The sequence below is a fragment of the Pteropus alecto genome, unplaced genomic scaffold (assembly GCF_000325575.1).
Source record: "Pteropus alecto unplaced genomic scaffold, ASM32557v1 scaffold146, whole genome shotgun sequence".
NCBI lineage: Eukaryota > Metazoa > Chordata > Mammalia > Chiroptera > Pteropodidae > Pteropus > Pteropus alecto.
In genome coordinates, this window is record NW_006442107.1 from 19,864,086 (window position 1) to 19,879,575 (window position 15,490).

A 15,490-nucleotide genomic window follows, 5' to 3' on the forward strand; every position below is an offset into this window, starting at 1 on the left:
TCTTCTCTCTTCTCTTGTCTCGAGATTCTTTATTATATTTAGTATCCTAAACTGCTTAAAAATTAACATATGATAAATTAAATTCAAACCAATGGACTTAAATGCTTGATCACTATTTTGAGTTCAGAAGAAAAGGAAAGGTTGAAACCAGATGGAAGTTTCAGCTTAGCTGTCAATTTCACACACCTGCGCTGCATTTCTTTCCACAAGTAGAGGTGGAACTACATAGTTAAATCTCTCTAGACAAAAACCAGACCTGTGCTTTGCAAGTTAAAGTAAACTCCACTTCGGAAATTTCAAGTAATGTTAATCAGAATGAACGATGCTGCACTCTGTGTGTGTAATAAAGAGCCATTTGCGGAACAACTGTTATGTCTTCTTGAAGAATTAGTTTCATTTAAGTTATCTTTATGTCTTTTTAGAAAGTGCAACAATATACGTTAATAATTCAAGCTACAGACACAGAAGGCAATCCCACGTACGGCCTTTCAAACACAGCTACGGCTGTCATTACGGTGACAGATGTCAATGACAATCCTCCAGAGTTTACTGCCATGACAGTAAGTACCGACTGTCAGTCACAGAACTTTAGGTCTGTGGTCTATTATTGAGAAGTTTTGTCATGAATAATAAATGTATTAAATAGAGATAGAACTTACTTAACCTAATTGTAGAATTGCTACTGATTCAGACATTTTCTGTCACTTAAACCAGGGTTTTAAATAAGACACCAAAGTAATTTGTTTTCTCTTAGTCACCAAGTCCACTGATAAAGATGTTAAAATATGCTGCCTGGAAGAAATGCCCCCTCAAAATTTCATGCTATTCTAACAAAATACTTATAAAAATTATCAGGTACATAAATTGCATGACTTTTTACTACTTCGTCAGCATATAATTATTATCCTGAGGAAAATTATTTTCCTCAGACAAATTCTGTCTTCCTAACTCCTGTTAATCACCCAGATACTCACGAATGGATGCTAATTTTAATATCAATGAAACAGTGGTGTAACTTGGGGAAAAAATTGACTGCTGAAAAAAGTTACAGTATTTTTAAAGTCAAACATAAATGCTGCAGTTACCTGCATTACTGGTCTCCTTGTTTAGTGGGGATAATAAAGATTTAATAGGGCAGTAAAATCAGGGGGGTATGGTCATCGAGACACACTGTCCTTTACTGGCCCATGTTGCCCCTCTGACGGAGGTTTTTCTTTCTCGTAGTTTTATGGTGAAGTTCCTGAAAACAGGGTGGATGTCATAGTAGCTAATCTAACTGTGACTGATAAGGATCAGCCCCATACACCAGCCTGGAATGCAGTGTACAGAATCAGCGGTGGGGATCCAACAGGGCGGTTTGCCATTCAGACCGACCCAAACAGTAACGACGGCTTAGTCACTGTGGTAAAAGTAAGTGCAACTCGGGCCATTGAGCTGAAGGCCACTCTGAAGTGACCAATATATGTCCCCTACCCCCTTCGTTTATCACTCCATTTTAAGACTGTTTTCTCTCAAACATCTCTAAATCTAGAGTTTAATGTACTGTGGGGAGTCAACATTTATTTTCCAGTTTATGTTGAGGCTAAGGCCAACATAGATATTCTCACATTATGATTGTTTTAAAATCAGTTTGAACTGTGTTAATCTGAAGACAGGAAGGCCTTCAACACTGTTAACCGTTGGTGCAATTGTATGTTCATGATATATCACATCCTCAAGCTTGGATCACCAGTTGACAGCTATTAGGGGTGACACTCGCTCCTACCATTCTCATGTCTACAGGTTGCTATTAGAGTATTGGTATAGGGAACAAACCAGAGAATATCATGAAAGTAAATTGGGATGAGTAGGCAAGAAGAGATCCCACGCTTTTAAAAGCATTTGAATCTACATTGCTGTTTTTAAATGCTATTTTCAAGACTAAGAAATTGGTCTTCTGATCTTTAATTATCAAAAAAAAGAAAAAAAAAACCAGTGCTGAAAGCAAAGGGGATGTTATCTTCAAGTGTAATAAATACAAGTCCAAATGTAAAAGCTCTTCAAAGGGAGCATCTCTTCTGTTTAGCCACCCAGTGAAAAGATTTGCTTCCTTGCCTCCCATCCCAACACTCTTGATTTGTAAGTGAGCCCAAACATCGGCCTTAATAGAAAGGTGCACTGAGGTGTCAGTTGCCAAAAGTTATATATGTGCAGGAGTGGAGTGGAAATTTTCCCCATGAGGTGGGGTTCCGAAATCTCTGAACATAACATGATGGTCAAGAACGTAGGCCTCAGTGCCCGACCGCCTGTGTTCAAATCCCCACTCAGCTCTTAGTAGTGGTGTGACCATGGCAAGTTGGTTAAACCTCTGTAAACCTCAGGTCCCTCATGCAGAAATTGAGGATGATGACAGTACCTAAGTCATAGAGTTGTTCTGATGGATAAATAAGCGTAATACACTTTAAAGGTCTTATAACTATGCATATCATTTAGCATAAGTAAATGTTATATCTGGGATATTTCAGGTGGCTAATAACTCAAAAGAATTCTGTCTTTCTGACTTCTCTACTGTCTTCTTAAAAATAATTGAGAAAGGAAAATTGAATTAGGGATTTTAGAGTGGAAGAAAAAACATGTGTTTGAAGGTTTGAGGTGGTCTAGGTTAAGAAACTGGCACGATTTGTGCCAGTAATGTGGCTTCCTCATTAGCTTCAGCTCTTGATCATTCCTAGACTGCCTATGACAGCATGAGAGCTCCCCAAGCTCTCTTTTCATTTTATTCCCACATAGTCACTAGAAGGTGACTGTTCATTGGAAATTAAGAATGAAAGTCCAGTCTGTTCACTTTTGACTCCTGATAACTTTTCTGTTGATAATAGGATTCAATGGAACTTTGGAAGTTAATATTTACTTTAAGGGTTATTTGTGCATTGTCTTTATCTAAACTGTTGTTTTTACATTTGGGATTTTTCAGATCAGTAAAATACCCAGAATTATTTTGTAAAATAGCCAGAGTTTTAGTTTGGTAGGGAAAAAAAAAAAAAAAAAACTGTTCTACCTACAAACACTATTAATTTTTAAAAGTGTGTGTGTGTATTCTTTAAAATGTGTAATTCGAAGTATGAATGATACTTTTAAATAGAATAAGTTTAGCTTTATAAAAAATTACATTTTTAAAAAATTTTTGTTTTCTTCATTTATCACAGACTGGCAAAAGCTTTCCTAGAGAGGAGAGGTCTTTAAAGCAGTATTTGAGAGTGTGATCTAGACCATCTTGTTCTCACTTGATCTCAGATTATTTAGTATTTTTGGTCAACCATACTGTTCTTAAGAAAAATCAGGTTTTTAGATGCAGCTAAATAAATTCAATCAGTACAATAGTAATATGCATTATTTTGTGAAGATAAATATTTGAAGTACCTAAGATTTATAAATATCTTATATAAATTGTGATAAATAATTCAATCATTGACCATGCTAATGCATGTTTTCCAAAAATTTGAGAGGAACCTATGGTGTAGTGAATAAAAAATTAATGTTTTGGAAAAGGAGTTGATGGAATAATAAACTGCAGAATGCAGATATTCTTATTTCCTGCAAAAATATGGTTTCCCCTTTTTTTTTTCCCCAGCCAATCGACTTTGAAACAAATAGGATGTTTGTCCTTACTGTTGCTGCAGAAAATCAAGTGCCATTAGCCAAGGGTATTCAGCACCCACCTCAATCAACTGCAACTGTGTCTGTTACAGTTATTGATGTGAATGAAAACCCTTATTTTGCCCCAAATCCCAAGATCATTCGCCAAGAAGAAGGCCTTCATGCTGGTACCATGTTAACAACGTTTACTGCTCAGGACCCAGATCGATATATGCAGCAAAATATCAGGTATCAAATGTCATTTGTGGAGTTTTTATAATTTACATTATGTTCTACCCTATGCATAAAATTTATTTACCAATTGAGTAAGAAATTTCATTGGACCCAAAAACCACTTATTACAAGATTATTTTTAAATCTTTGGTGAAGTTTCTATAGTAGATCAATGAGTATAGTGGATAGGAAACATAAGAATGAATCTACTCAGATATTAGTTGAAGAAAAAAATGTCTCCTGCCTCTTTTTTCCTGCCCCCTTTCCTTTTTTGAATATTTAATAATTTATCCTGTGATTTCATACCAAAATCACAAAAAGCTTTAACTGTGAGTAAATAGGGGACACTCAGAAGCTTATAACATTTATCTCTTCACACATCAAGAAGAACACTCATGCCAAAATCAAGATATAAATGCTTATTATTTTTATCCCTTACCTGTACAGTATTTATAGGACTTATAAAACATATCTGTAAAGATTTCCAATTTCAGCAAAATCTGTCTTTCCTGATGGAGTAGATGATTGGCAGAGCATATCCCACAGGACTATTATTCATAGCTTGTGATGATAATTTTCAAATTAGCTCATATTTTATTTAACTTCTTTCAGAACTGCTACTAACAGAAAACTACATATCTTTCTCTTTCTCTATACATTGAAATCAACATAGATAAATAGCTAATTAATTGGTGTTTTAAACTCTTCCAACTTTTCACCTCTTAAAACAGGATATTTTTTCTAATCTGTATATTAGTTACCTAAACTTAAAAAGCTCACACCCCTCAATAAAAAAGGAGTCTAAGATGATAAATCTACCAATATAGATAATCTGCTTCATACAAACTCAGACTGTGGGACTTCCCTTGAAAGCTATAGTTCTGAGGCATGGCCCAGTACGGGAGATCCTTCTAGAAATGAAGTTACGTTGCCCCATTCTGACCTCATCTCCACCATAATAAGATGGTAAACATTTTAAGAGTGTTCTGTGATAGAAAATTCAACTTCTATTATATTTCTCTTAAGCTCTATACTTTAGGGCTGCTGCTTATTTAGAAGGTATTTTTGAGCTATTTTATCTGCACCATTGCTATCCATTGAACTAGACAGAAGCTTAAAACAGAATGTCAAATATGCCTTACCCACAGTAGAGAGAGTGAGCGCCTATCTTTTTCCTGAAACACTTATCTAATGTTTCCTGCATGCCTGCCGGTACACATCCATTATGTGCTTTAAATAACCAGTCACAGCAATACTTTTCCATGTTAAAACTATATTTCCAACCATCATCTACAAAAATGCAAATTAATGAGTTGGTTGCATTTGGAACGAAAACAGTAAAATATGTTTTATTTTTTAACTTTAATGTCAAAAACATTAAACTGACTGCGTTTTCATTTTGTAGATACACAAAATTATCCGATCCTGCCAATTGGCTAAAAATAGATCCTGTAAATGGGCAAATAACTACAATTGCTCTTTTGGATAGAGAGTCACCAAATGTGAAAAACAATATATATAATGCTACTTTCCTTGCTTCTGACAATGGTACGTAATTAAATATAGTCATTGTATTATCCTGTATTTTGTTAAAGAGAGTGGAGCTGTTCTTTTTATATTTCTCCTGCCAATCAGTTTATCCATCTCTAGCATTTTTCTTCTTCTAATTCTCTGTCTCTAGTCTGCCATGAGCTAAGAAACTCTTAATTTCGTGCACGAATTGAGATACTTGAGTACACGAACTTTTAGTGTGTTGGTTTGGGAACATAAAATTTAGCGCCTTTGTTTTTTTTTTTTCCTCTGGGTTTCTGCTGGATTCTAAATGCTTGAGATGAATAGATAGCGTTTTTGTTTTTGTTTTGTTTTGTTTTAGATTACATGACTTTTTTTTTTTTTTGACATGTAAGATAAAGCAACTTATGTAAACCTGGCGTTTGACTTGTTTTGCTTCATTAGCTTAGTATGATGTATGCTTGAACATGCAGGCTCTGAAGTTCCTCCCGATGCCCTGGGTCCAGACTCTGGCCCTACCATTTTCTAACTGTGGAATTGGCAACAAGGTTTTAAATCTGTCCATGTTCTTTTTCTGTTAAATAAAGATATTGGTAACAGTACCTAATTCATAGTGTATTGGGGAAAATAAAATGGCTTATACACATAAAGTTTTTAAAACAGTGCCTTGCACAAACTAAACACTCAAATATTTCTATTATGTGTTAATAGTTTCAAGACTGAATCACAACCCTATTTTTAAATCCTTTTAATGTTAGACTATGAATGTTGGCATCTAAAAAAAATAGCAGGCTTCAATTTGTTGGTCAAGATGTGCAATTTGAAAAACGTTGCCTATCAAACACTTTTGATACAAACAGTTTCAATGAATCTTTCCAAGTCCAGTGTAATAAGATTCATTGAGGTCGTTATCTGTCATAAATCGACGTGGTGACAGAGCTAAAACAATATTTTTCTTATCCTTTCTAATATGAGAGCTACTTTTCAAACATTTAGAGTTGAAACTTGGTAGGAACAGCTCTGCCAATGCATGTCAAAGCACAGCATTAGTGTCTGTTTTATGTTCTCTCACCATATATAAGTGGTAGCTTTCCTCTGCAATGGAACTTCAGTGTATCTTACACCATTATGATGCGATTTAAAGAGCTATAAAACTATATATACATATGTTGGTTATGAGTTGCAAGTAAATTTTTTATTCACCAAGGTAGATTGTTCTCTGCTTGAAAACATGTTTGATATGAGATAGCAGTGAGTACTTAAATCTATGTCACTGTGATGCTTTGCAGATTCACTTGACTTTAAATCACAAGGCTGGATTTGGAGCCCCAATTCTGTTCTTTAATGATGGGACAAGCTCTTATACTCACTATGCCTTAGTTTCATTATTGATACATTGTTTTTGCTGCTTGCTTATTCTATAAAGTTGTTGTGAGAGTCAAATAATATTAAATGCAATAATAAATGTAAAAGTTCCTCAAACTATGGAGTATCACAGTGGTTGTGTTGGTATTAGAGTATTGGCTCCACCTTACTACTCTATGCCTTCACCTTAATTCTCCCTGTCTCAGAATCATTCATATTCCTCAGAGAGATCCAGAGAGATTGCCTCTTGTCCTCTCCTCAGGATTGTATGTGTTCTCCTTCCTGGTTGCATGGCCTTGGATAGGTCACTTAAACCTCTGACTCTAGGTATGCAAGCTTATTTAGAAGATGGTTATATTCTTATTATAGTATATTTATGTAATATAGATATATAAATTATATAATTAAGTAATATACATGTATAATAACATAATATTTCTATTATAGCAGGTCTTCGAATAATGTATCAACATCGTAGGAACTTATTTTTTGTTTATATCAATTACCCTATGGTAAAATTGGTTTTATTATTCGTCGTTTTGCTTAGAGTCACAGAACCTATTGACAATGTTAAGTGAGGACGTACTTAATATATGTGTGTGCATAAATATATATATATAGTACATATATTTATAAATATTTCACAGGCCAAATCACTAGACTCAACTATCACAAGAAGTGGTAATGACAGCATTTTATGGTAGAATGCGAATGGATTTGGAGTCAGGCAGACCAGTCTTTAGTAGCAAGAATGTGTGAACATGCGCAGTTTGCAGAAACTTGGGATGCTCATCTATTTAAACTTACTCCGTAGGATAACAATGGAATAAACTATGTAGAGCAACCTAATATTTTCCCAAGGAGGTAGTTGGTTGATCAACAAAATATCATTTCTTCATGGTATTCCTTCCCACGATGATGTCTGTGGGTCTGTAGTGCTCATCTGTAGACTGTTTCGATAATTTATAGCTGAGTTTGAGCTTTAAAAGCATTCCTGTGTTCTTTCTTGCAGTTGTCTTGGTTCTCCATCAAAAGAGTGGGGTCCAGAATATCACGAGTTCAGGGTTCTGTTCCTCTTACATCCCTCACAGTGCCTGGAGGAACGTGGTGGGCACAGGGCCCAGAGTAATGGACAGCAAGGGCAGGGAAGGTGTGGAATTTCACTCGGCAGAGGCATGCATTGTCACTGTGCACAGCTCCTGCATACCCGCAGCAGCACTTCAGGGTCATCCTAGAAAGGAAGCAAGAGGTGATCTTGTTCACAAAAGTGTGTACAGGTGCTGTGGCAACTAGATTCTTCCAAGGTTATACAATTATAAGGCCAAGAAGGCTAGAAATTTGAGAATTTCACCGTGATTAGGCTCATGAGTGAGAATTGTTCAGCATGGGTTTGTGATTTTTCTCCCTTTAAAGGAATTCCTCCAATGAGTGGAACAGGAACACTGCAGATCTATTTACTTGACATAAATGACAATGCCCCTCAAGTGTTACCTCAAGAAGCAGAGACTTGCGAAACTCCAGACCCCAATTCAATTAACATCACAGCACTTGATTATGACATTGATCCAAATGCTGGACCGTTTGCTTTTGATCTTCCTTTGTCTCCAGTGACTATTAAGAGAAATTGGACCATCACTCGGCTTAATGGTAAGAACGCGTTCATTATTTGAATATATGTGCAGTTGAGAAATTTTGAAGCCTGATATGAGAAGTTAATTTTAGGTGTTTTATAATCTTCTCATTAAATATATTTAAAAGCCACTTAAAGTTTAAATAAGATATTAAAAGCCCTTAAAGCCAAAAAATATCTTCCAATGCAACATAGTTGTAATCTGCTTTATATATACTATTAGGTAGTAAGTATATTCTAGAAAATGCTATGTATTTTTTATCATGTTATATATAAACTATCAAACTGTGTTTCTTTAATACAGGTGATTTTGCTCAGCTTAATTTAAAGATAAAATTTCTCGAAGCGGGGATATATGAAGTTCCAATCATAATCACAGATTCGGGTAATCCTCCCAAATCAAACATTTCCATCCTTCGTGTGAAAGTTTGCCAGTGTGACTCCAATGGGGACTGTACGGATGTAGATAGAATTGTGGGTGCAGGACTCGGCACAGGTGCCATTATCGCTATTCTGCTCTGCATCATCATCCTGCTCAGTAAGTACTTTCATTGGCTCTTAGATCTTAATGTTTTTGCCTTCTAGAATGTTTAGAAAGTAACTTTTTCGTTGTTGCCCTTCAAGTAATCTAACAACTCTCTTCGACCTCTGAGCATTTTCTTGCCAGTCATATATGGGACAGCCAAGTCCACTTTAGAATGAGGAAAGCCCTGAGCATAGTTTCAGGCACCTATGTGTTTGTAGCAAACCTAACCAGCCTACCTCTTCCATGCCCTGTTGTCACTTTCTGATGCAGATGGCTTGGGGAGCTGTAGCAAATTATTATCATAGGAAAATGTTAGACAGTACTAAGTTTGAGCACTTAGGGTTTGACTACTAATTTATGGCACGTAGTTGATGATTGACGAAAATGAGTATATTGCTTTCCTTTCTTTCCTTCATGTAAAGCACAGTCAGCAACCTGTTCCACTCATGCAAGGATCAAGGTATTTGTTTCTGAAGGGCTGTGTAAAATAGTGAGAAATTGTATTTCACATAGCCCGTTTGATAATGGAAATGATTACACAGCTCAATAAATTCTCTGTCTTTAAAGCAAATCTAGATTAAGGAATTGCTCCTTTTTAAGATACTTCGCAATTTTTGGTTCAGTGGAATACAAGAAATTAACCACTGGAAAGTAGTTTAGGAACCACTTCTAAGCATGCAGGTTAAAAGAATAAATTGCCTGGGCCCTGTATTTTACTGTTGAATAGCAGCAGGCCTTAGTTTATTGTGTGATCATGCTATGCACCAATCACTTTCTTTAAAATGTTGGCCATTTCTTTTATGTTTTTGCCATTTACAAGTGTTCTGGTAATTTAGAATTCTGTCTCTTTATTCTAAGCAATTACTATAGAAGCCTGAGCATTTTTTACTTCCTGTGTGGAGACTACTTTGACGATAATTTGAAACCTGCATGCTATACTAATAATCCACTTGCTAGATTTAGCTCTGGAACAATGGCAAATGAGATCATGTATCTGGCTTTAAAGGGAAGATATTTACTTTTATGGCCAATAATAAAAATGTGCTCAAATAGGAGTCATTAAATCTTTTGCTTCAGGTTGTAAACTGATATCTCCAGATTTTAGAGAGAATGCATTCCTAGATGTGCATTTAGGGATTTGTTTCGGTTTCATCTAAAATGTGCCATATATGCCAACCTTATCAGGGAAGACTCAGATATGATGGATTATGGCATGACGAAGTGACTGTCACATTTTGAAGGAAAATGAATTGGTGCTGATTTTAACATCAACCTTCTGGAAAATTTATGATTCTAAACCTGGCAAAAAGTGTAAAGCATGAAAGCCTAATGTTATTTCAGTGCCCAAACTAATCCCTAGCCTTTTTACCCGAAACCTACAGTTTAATATGAAAGGGAATGAGCAATAGTGCAGTAGAAAAACACCCGCCTTTGGAAATCAAAAATCTTTAAGTTCCAGCTGCTGATCCAATTCCAACTTACCACCTAAGGCATCTTGGCAAGCACTTACCCTCCTTGAGAAGTGCCATTCTCCCCGATCTGGGGCATGAAATTATGACTGACCAACCTGAATGAAACAGCAATTAAATAATGAGTAACAATTCAACTCTTATTTGTTGTTTTAGAATTTACAAACCATTTTATTAAGAGCGTCCTACCCTCTAGCAAGCCAAAGTGAAAAATAGAAACAGTTATTGTCCCCATTTTTAGATGTTGAAACTGAAGACAAACATTCATCCTGTGAGTTCACAGGGCACCAGGTTCTAGAACCTAAGTCTTCCCATTCTACACCCAGTGCTAGAGTCCTGCTTTGTCCTGTCTTTCTTAATGTGAGGTCGGAAATAAATAATAGAGTAAAAGGCTTATGCCAAGCTTTCAACCCAAATAAGTAAAAATTATTAGTGTTGAAGACTCTGATCAGATAGATCAAATTTTAAGAATTATAGTGTTAGCTTTTTAAAATCTTTTTTTCTACCCAGTCCTCGTTCTGATGTTTGTGGTATGGATGAAGCGCCGGGATAAAGAACGCCAGGCCAAGCAACTTTTAATTGATCCAGAAGATGATGTAAGAGATAATATTTTAAAATATGATGAAGAAGGTGGAGGAGAAGAAGACCAGGTAAGCAATATTTTAAATCTTTCAAATAAAATTTCATGATTATATAATTTAAATGGTAGGGCAAATGTTAAAACATGCAGTAAAGAAATGGTATCAAATTTCCTTTCTGTTACACATTGTCAAACCTTGGTGAATTTTTTCCAACATGTGCTTCTTTGAATTCTTTTTGAAGTGTCAAAGGTCATATTTATTTTGTAAGAAAATCATTAACATTGTTTTAAGGAGCCTAGAGTGTAAACCCAATCCCAATTACATTTGAACAAATACAAATATTCTTCTTTACAGTTTTTCTTCGTTGAATATCCAAAATATATGTGTTGGGATTTAGATGCTCATATGTATAAAAGAAAAAGCACTAGGCTATTCATTCTGTAAACACTTGCCAAGCAAATTCAACATTTTAGGGAATATTGCCATCATTAGGGATACAGAATTGGACAGAGCCTACAAATATCTTCCCTCGGGAGTCTTACATTCTTGAGAAATATTTGAGGTTAGAGATGTTGTCTAGTTCATCTTTGTATCTGTAGTGTCTATTATGGAGCCTGGCTTATAGTAGTTGCTCGGTAAGCATTAAAGTTCTTGGCCGACTATAAGATAACGTGCACTTCTGTATTACTGTGTACGTAAGGAACTACTTTCTTGTTCAAGGATAGGAATGACCAATAGGTGGAAAACAAAGAATTTTATCTGCTTGGAATCAACTTTAGGTATCATAATAGCTAACATTTATAAGGTCCGTACTATATACCAGGTATTCTGCTAAGGACATTAAATACTATTATATCTTAAATCTTTGACACCTGTTATAATATACTGTGAATATCACCACTTCTGTGACTGAAAACAGGCTAAAGATGGTTGTATTTTATAAACTCATACAAGCAGCTCTGTCTTATGTTACAGCCTAAAGTAACATATAGATCCTCTTGAAATTACCTAGATGATATTAATATAATCAATGAGAAATCACAGTGACAGGTATTTCTTAGATACATTTGATAGTTATGTCATTTCGAAACACTTAATGCAAGCATGAGGGATAGTAGGCAAAAAAAAAAAAAAAAACACAGAATTTTTGGTTCCTGGATTATTATTAGTAAATTCAGATGTGTTCTTCGTAGGTATATATGTAAACATTAATGATAGGACTGTTAGCTTGAATAAAAGCAAATTTTAATGAGCATATTTTCTTTTTCCCTTCTTTACTCTTTTGAAGAAATAATAAATGGCTTTTTGTTTTACAAAACACATTCACATCTATTGTTGTGTTTAATCTTTGTGGCAGCCTGTTATCGAGTTTTCTATTTTACATTTATAGCACGATTCACAATTTGGTCTCAGGGTGAACTCAAGCCCAGCTTCCAGCTTCCATGCTTGATTTACAGTATTTTTCAACTCTCTCATTTAGAAGAGATGTGTATTTAAAGTCTGTTGAAAACTTGACTCGTGTGTAAAGCTGTTTTGAATACTGACTAATTAAAGTAGCTCTATAAATATACCCCAGAGTTTGTTGCTTATAAATGTCTTTGGATATTAAAATTCATGTTTGGCTTAATTCTTAATTAATCTATCCTTTCACTTTCCTGAGCTGTGTTCAAGATTAGCAAATGTATGTTGATCACATTGTCTCATAAATCTACTCTTGGTATTTTATGTTTCATGTCTTTGTGCATAATTTTCTAGGCATAAACTTAAACCCAACTCAACAACTTCAGTAAAAATGTTAATAACTAGAGGGACACCAATTATAACTAGATGCTTCAGAGAACTGGAGGGCAAGATTCAGGAACCAAGATACGGCTCAGAATGTGGGGATCTGGACCAGGCACTTAATGTCTCCTGATCTAGCTCTTTCTCCCCCACCCCCAATTCCTATAAAAAAATTTTAATGAGGTTTTATTGTTGTAGTTATTTTAAGAAAGGCTTCTTTTATTGCCTTTATCCACTTAGTTTGATACTTCATATCAAATGGTAAAACATAACCTATTACAGGATTTATTAAAATTATCATCATAAATCTTCAACCTCTTTTCCTGATCTTTGAAGTTTTCTTTGCTCCGTAGTAAACTCTTGGAAATGAATGTTGCTTCCTACCCACTTCCTTGATAGTGCAAAGATTTTTCTGGAACTTTTTCTATATTGTTCCCTGTGGTTAATGTCTTTATGTAGTACCAATCTTCTTATGACATCTTTTTTGTGACTTCTTGGTTCTTTGATGACATTTTACTCTAGATCAAGAGCTTCTGTCCAAGAGAAAATTGTGACAAAATTACAAAATGAGTGTTTTATTCATTCTCATTTTTACCTCATATAGCATAAAATTTGCAGTGTAGGAATACAACATAAAGAGTTCTCTCTCCTCTACCTCTAAGGTAGTTCATGAAATCTATTCACTTATCTCCATCACCAAGGCACTTCCTTAACTTAGGTCAGAATCATTATCATCCCGCAACATCCTAATGAGTGTTCTGTTGGTGATTTCATACCCCCATCCAGTCTTGGGGAATTATCAAGTCCATCCTTAGCATGACAGATGTTTGGCCCTGTACCCAACCTTTAGCGTACCCCGTCATACACTAGGAAAGGCTTGTGTGAAAGAGTTGGCGGTGGGTGCAGACTCCCTCGGGAAGTGAATCCATCAAGCCTGTCCACTTATGGCCAGTAAAGCTTCCTTCAAAGTCATCGTGATTTGTCTTTTTACCATTTAACAACAGATTCCTTTAGTACGGTGCTGCCAGTTTTCCAAAGTTACTATACCAGTTCATACCTTCCCTCGCCACAGCGGTCTATGAGAGTTCAAATTGCCTACATCCTCACTAGCACTTGTTTTTTTGTTGTTTGTTTGTTTGTTTTAATTTTAGCCACTCACTCTGATGGTATGTCTCTTATTCTGATTTAATGTGGATGTTCTTACTGACTTACTATTTTAGTATCTTCTTCGTTCAGTTTATTTGACTACTTTTCTGTTGGATTTTCTGTCTTTTATTGACTTGTATGAGGTCTTTATATTTATGGATATCAGTTCTTTGTCAGGCGAATGCATTATAAATATCTTCTCCCATTCTGTAGCTTGCTTCTTAATCTCTAAATAGTCTCTTTCGTTGAACAGAAGTTTTTTTTTTTACTTTAATAAAGTCCAGTTCATCAGTTTTTTCCATATGGCTAGTGAATCTATATCTCTTATTTAAGAAAACTTTGTCTACACCAAGGTAATGAATCACCGCCCACCCCCCCAATCTTTACATTGTCTTCTTGAAACTCTATTGTTTTACCTGTGATATCTGTGACTCATTTGTAATGGATTATTCACTTGGTACAAGATATGAATCAGAATTGTTCTTTTCCTCTGTGACTATCCAACACTATTTACTAAAAAGATAACCCAGTGGTCTATTTGCCATAAAGCAGGTGGGTATACATGTGTGGGTCTGTGGGTTGGCTTCCTGACTCTCTGTTCTGCACTACTTGTTTTATTAGTCTGTTCTTGGGCCAGTACCACCGTATGTTTATTGCTATAGCTTTCTAATATATCTTCAGATCTGTTAGGATAAATTCTCCAACTTGAATGCATCAAGATTATTTTCAACGTTTTTGATGGATTTTATCATTTACTTTTCCTTATAAAAAATATTTAGTACTCTTACTTTCTAAGTGAATTTACTCCAAATGCTTCTCCATTTTCTAAATAAGATGTTATTGCTTTAAATATTAAAATCATGGTCAGTTCCTGAGAAATTCACTTTTGTAAAATACACTGCATTCTATTTTCCATAAGTCAAATGTGGCTCACTGTTAGAAATTGTTTCTGTGTGGTAGTGTGCATTAAGCCTTTTTAGCAATAGAATATGGTTCATAATTATTAATTAGCTATTTGAAGATATTGTCTCTTTACATGGGCTTCAGAAATGAGATTGGTGCCATGTTACATTCTAGACAAGTTTTAGTCGATTTTTATTATGCATGGCTGGTATTTTATGGAGCATGTGTGTTGCTTCAAGATGTGGATGGAGACCTAACCATAGGCAGACATAGCTTGTCATAATTAGGCAGTGTGGTCTACTTGATGTCTCAGCCGACATGCTTAAAGAATCACCAGATTTAAAGCATGGGTAGATCTCAGAGGTCAGTTTAAGTAGTTGGTGAATGCCTGTGGTTACAGGCAAAGGCAGGTCTGCAGTAATGGTCCCCAGGAGGCTACAATGCCTAGCTTAAAACTGGCTTAGCCAAGATTCCTCTCTTCCTGCCAGGAGAAAGTATCTTAAAGGAGCTAACTGATTAGGAAGAAAACAAAGCAAAGCATCCTTAACAAAGGTAGCTCTTACCATTCTTGCTGTTGATTAGCATCTCGGTCTGTTTAAGTTTTGTGCCAAACGCAGGTTGCCAGTTTCTTTAACAAAATAGCTAAAAGAGGGCTAAGAAATGAAGAACAAAGAAAAACACTTCTGTGTCTTTTTGTCTTGTGTGTGGTAGACTTTTATCAGTACTT

The 15,490-nt window shown here is 35.4% G+C and overlaps 1 protein-coding gene across 3 annotated transcripts in view; it reads left to right on the forward strand.

The window, feature by feature from the left end:
• CDH2 (cadherin 2) overlaps positions 1-15,490 on the forward strand; it is a 194,784-nt gene that overhangs the window by 156,111 nt on the left and 23,183 nt on the right. For all 3 annotated transcript variants that reach the window (XM_015595693.2, XM_015595694.2, XM_015595695.2), the window contains 7 exons: positions 423-560; positions 1,225-1,410; positions 3,611-3,864; positions 5,255-5,397; positions 8,140-8,373; positions 8,661-8,894; positions 10,862-11,001. In XM_015595693.2, the coding sequence (XP_015451179.1) occupies positions 423-560; positions 1,225-1,410; positions 3,611-3,864; positions 5,255-5,397; positions 8,140-8,373; positions 8,661-8,894; positions 10,862-11,001 (1,329 nt within the window). The remainder of the gene's footprint in view (positions 1-422; positions 561-1,224; positions 1,411-3,610; positions 3,865-5,254; positions 5,398-8,139; positions 8,374-8,660; positions 8,895-10,861; positions 11,002-15,490) is intronic.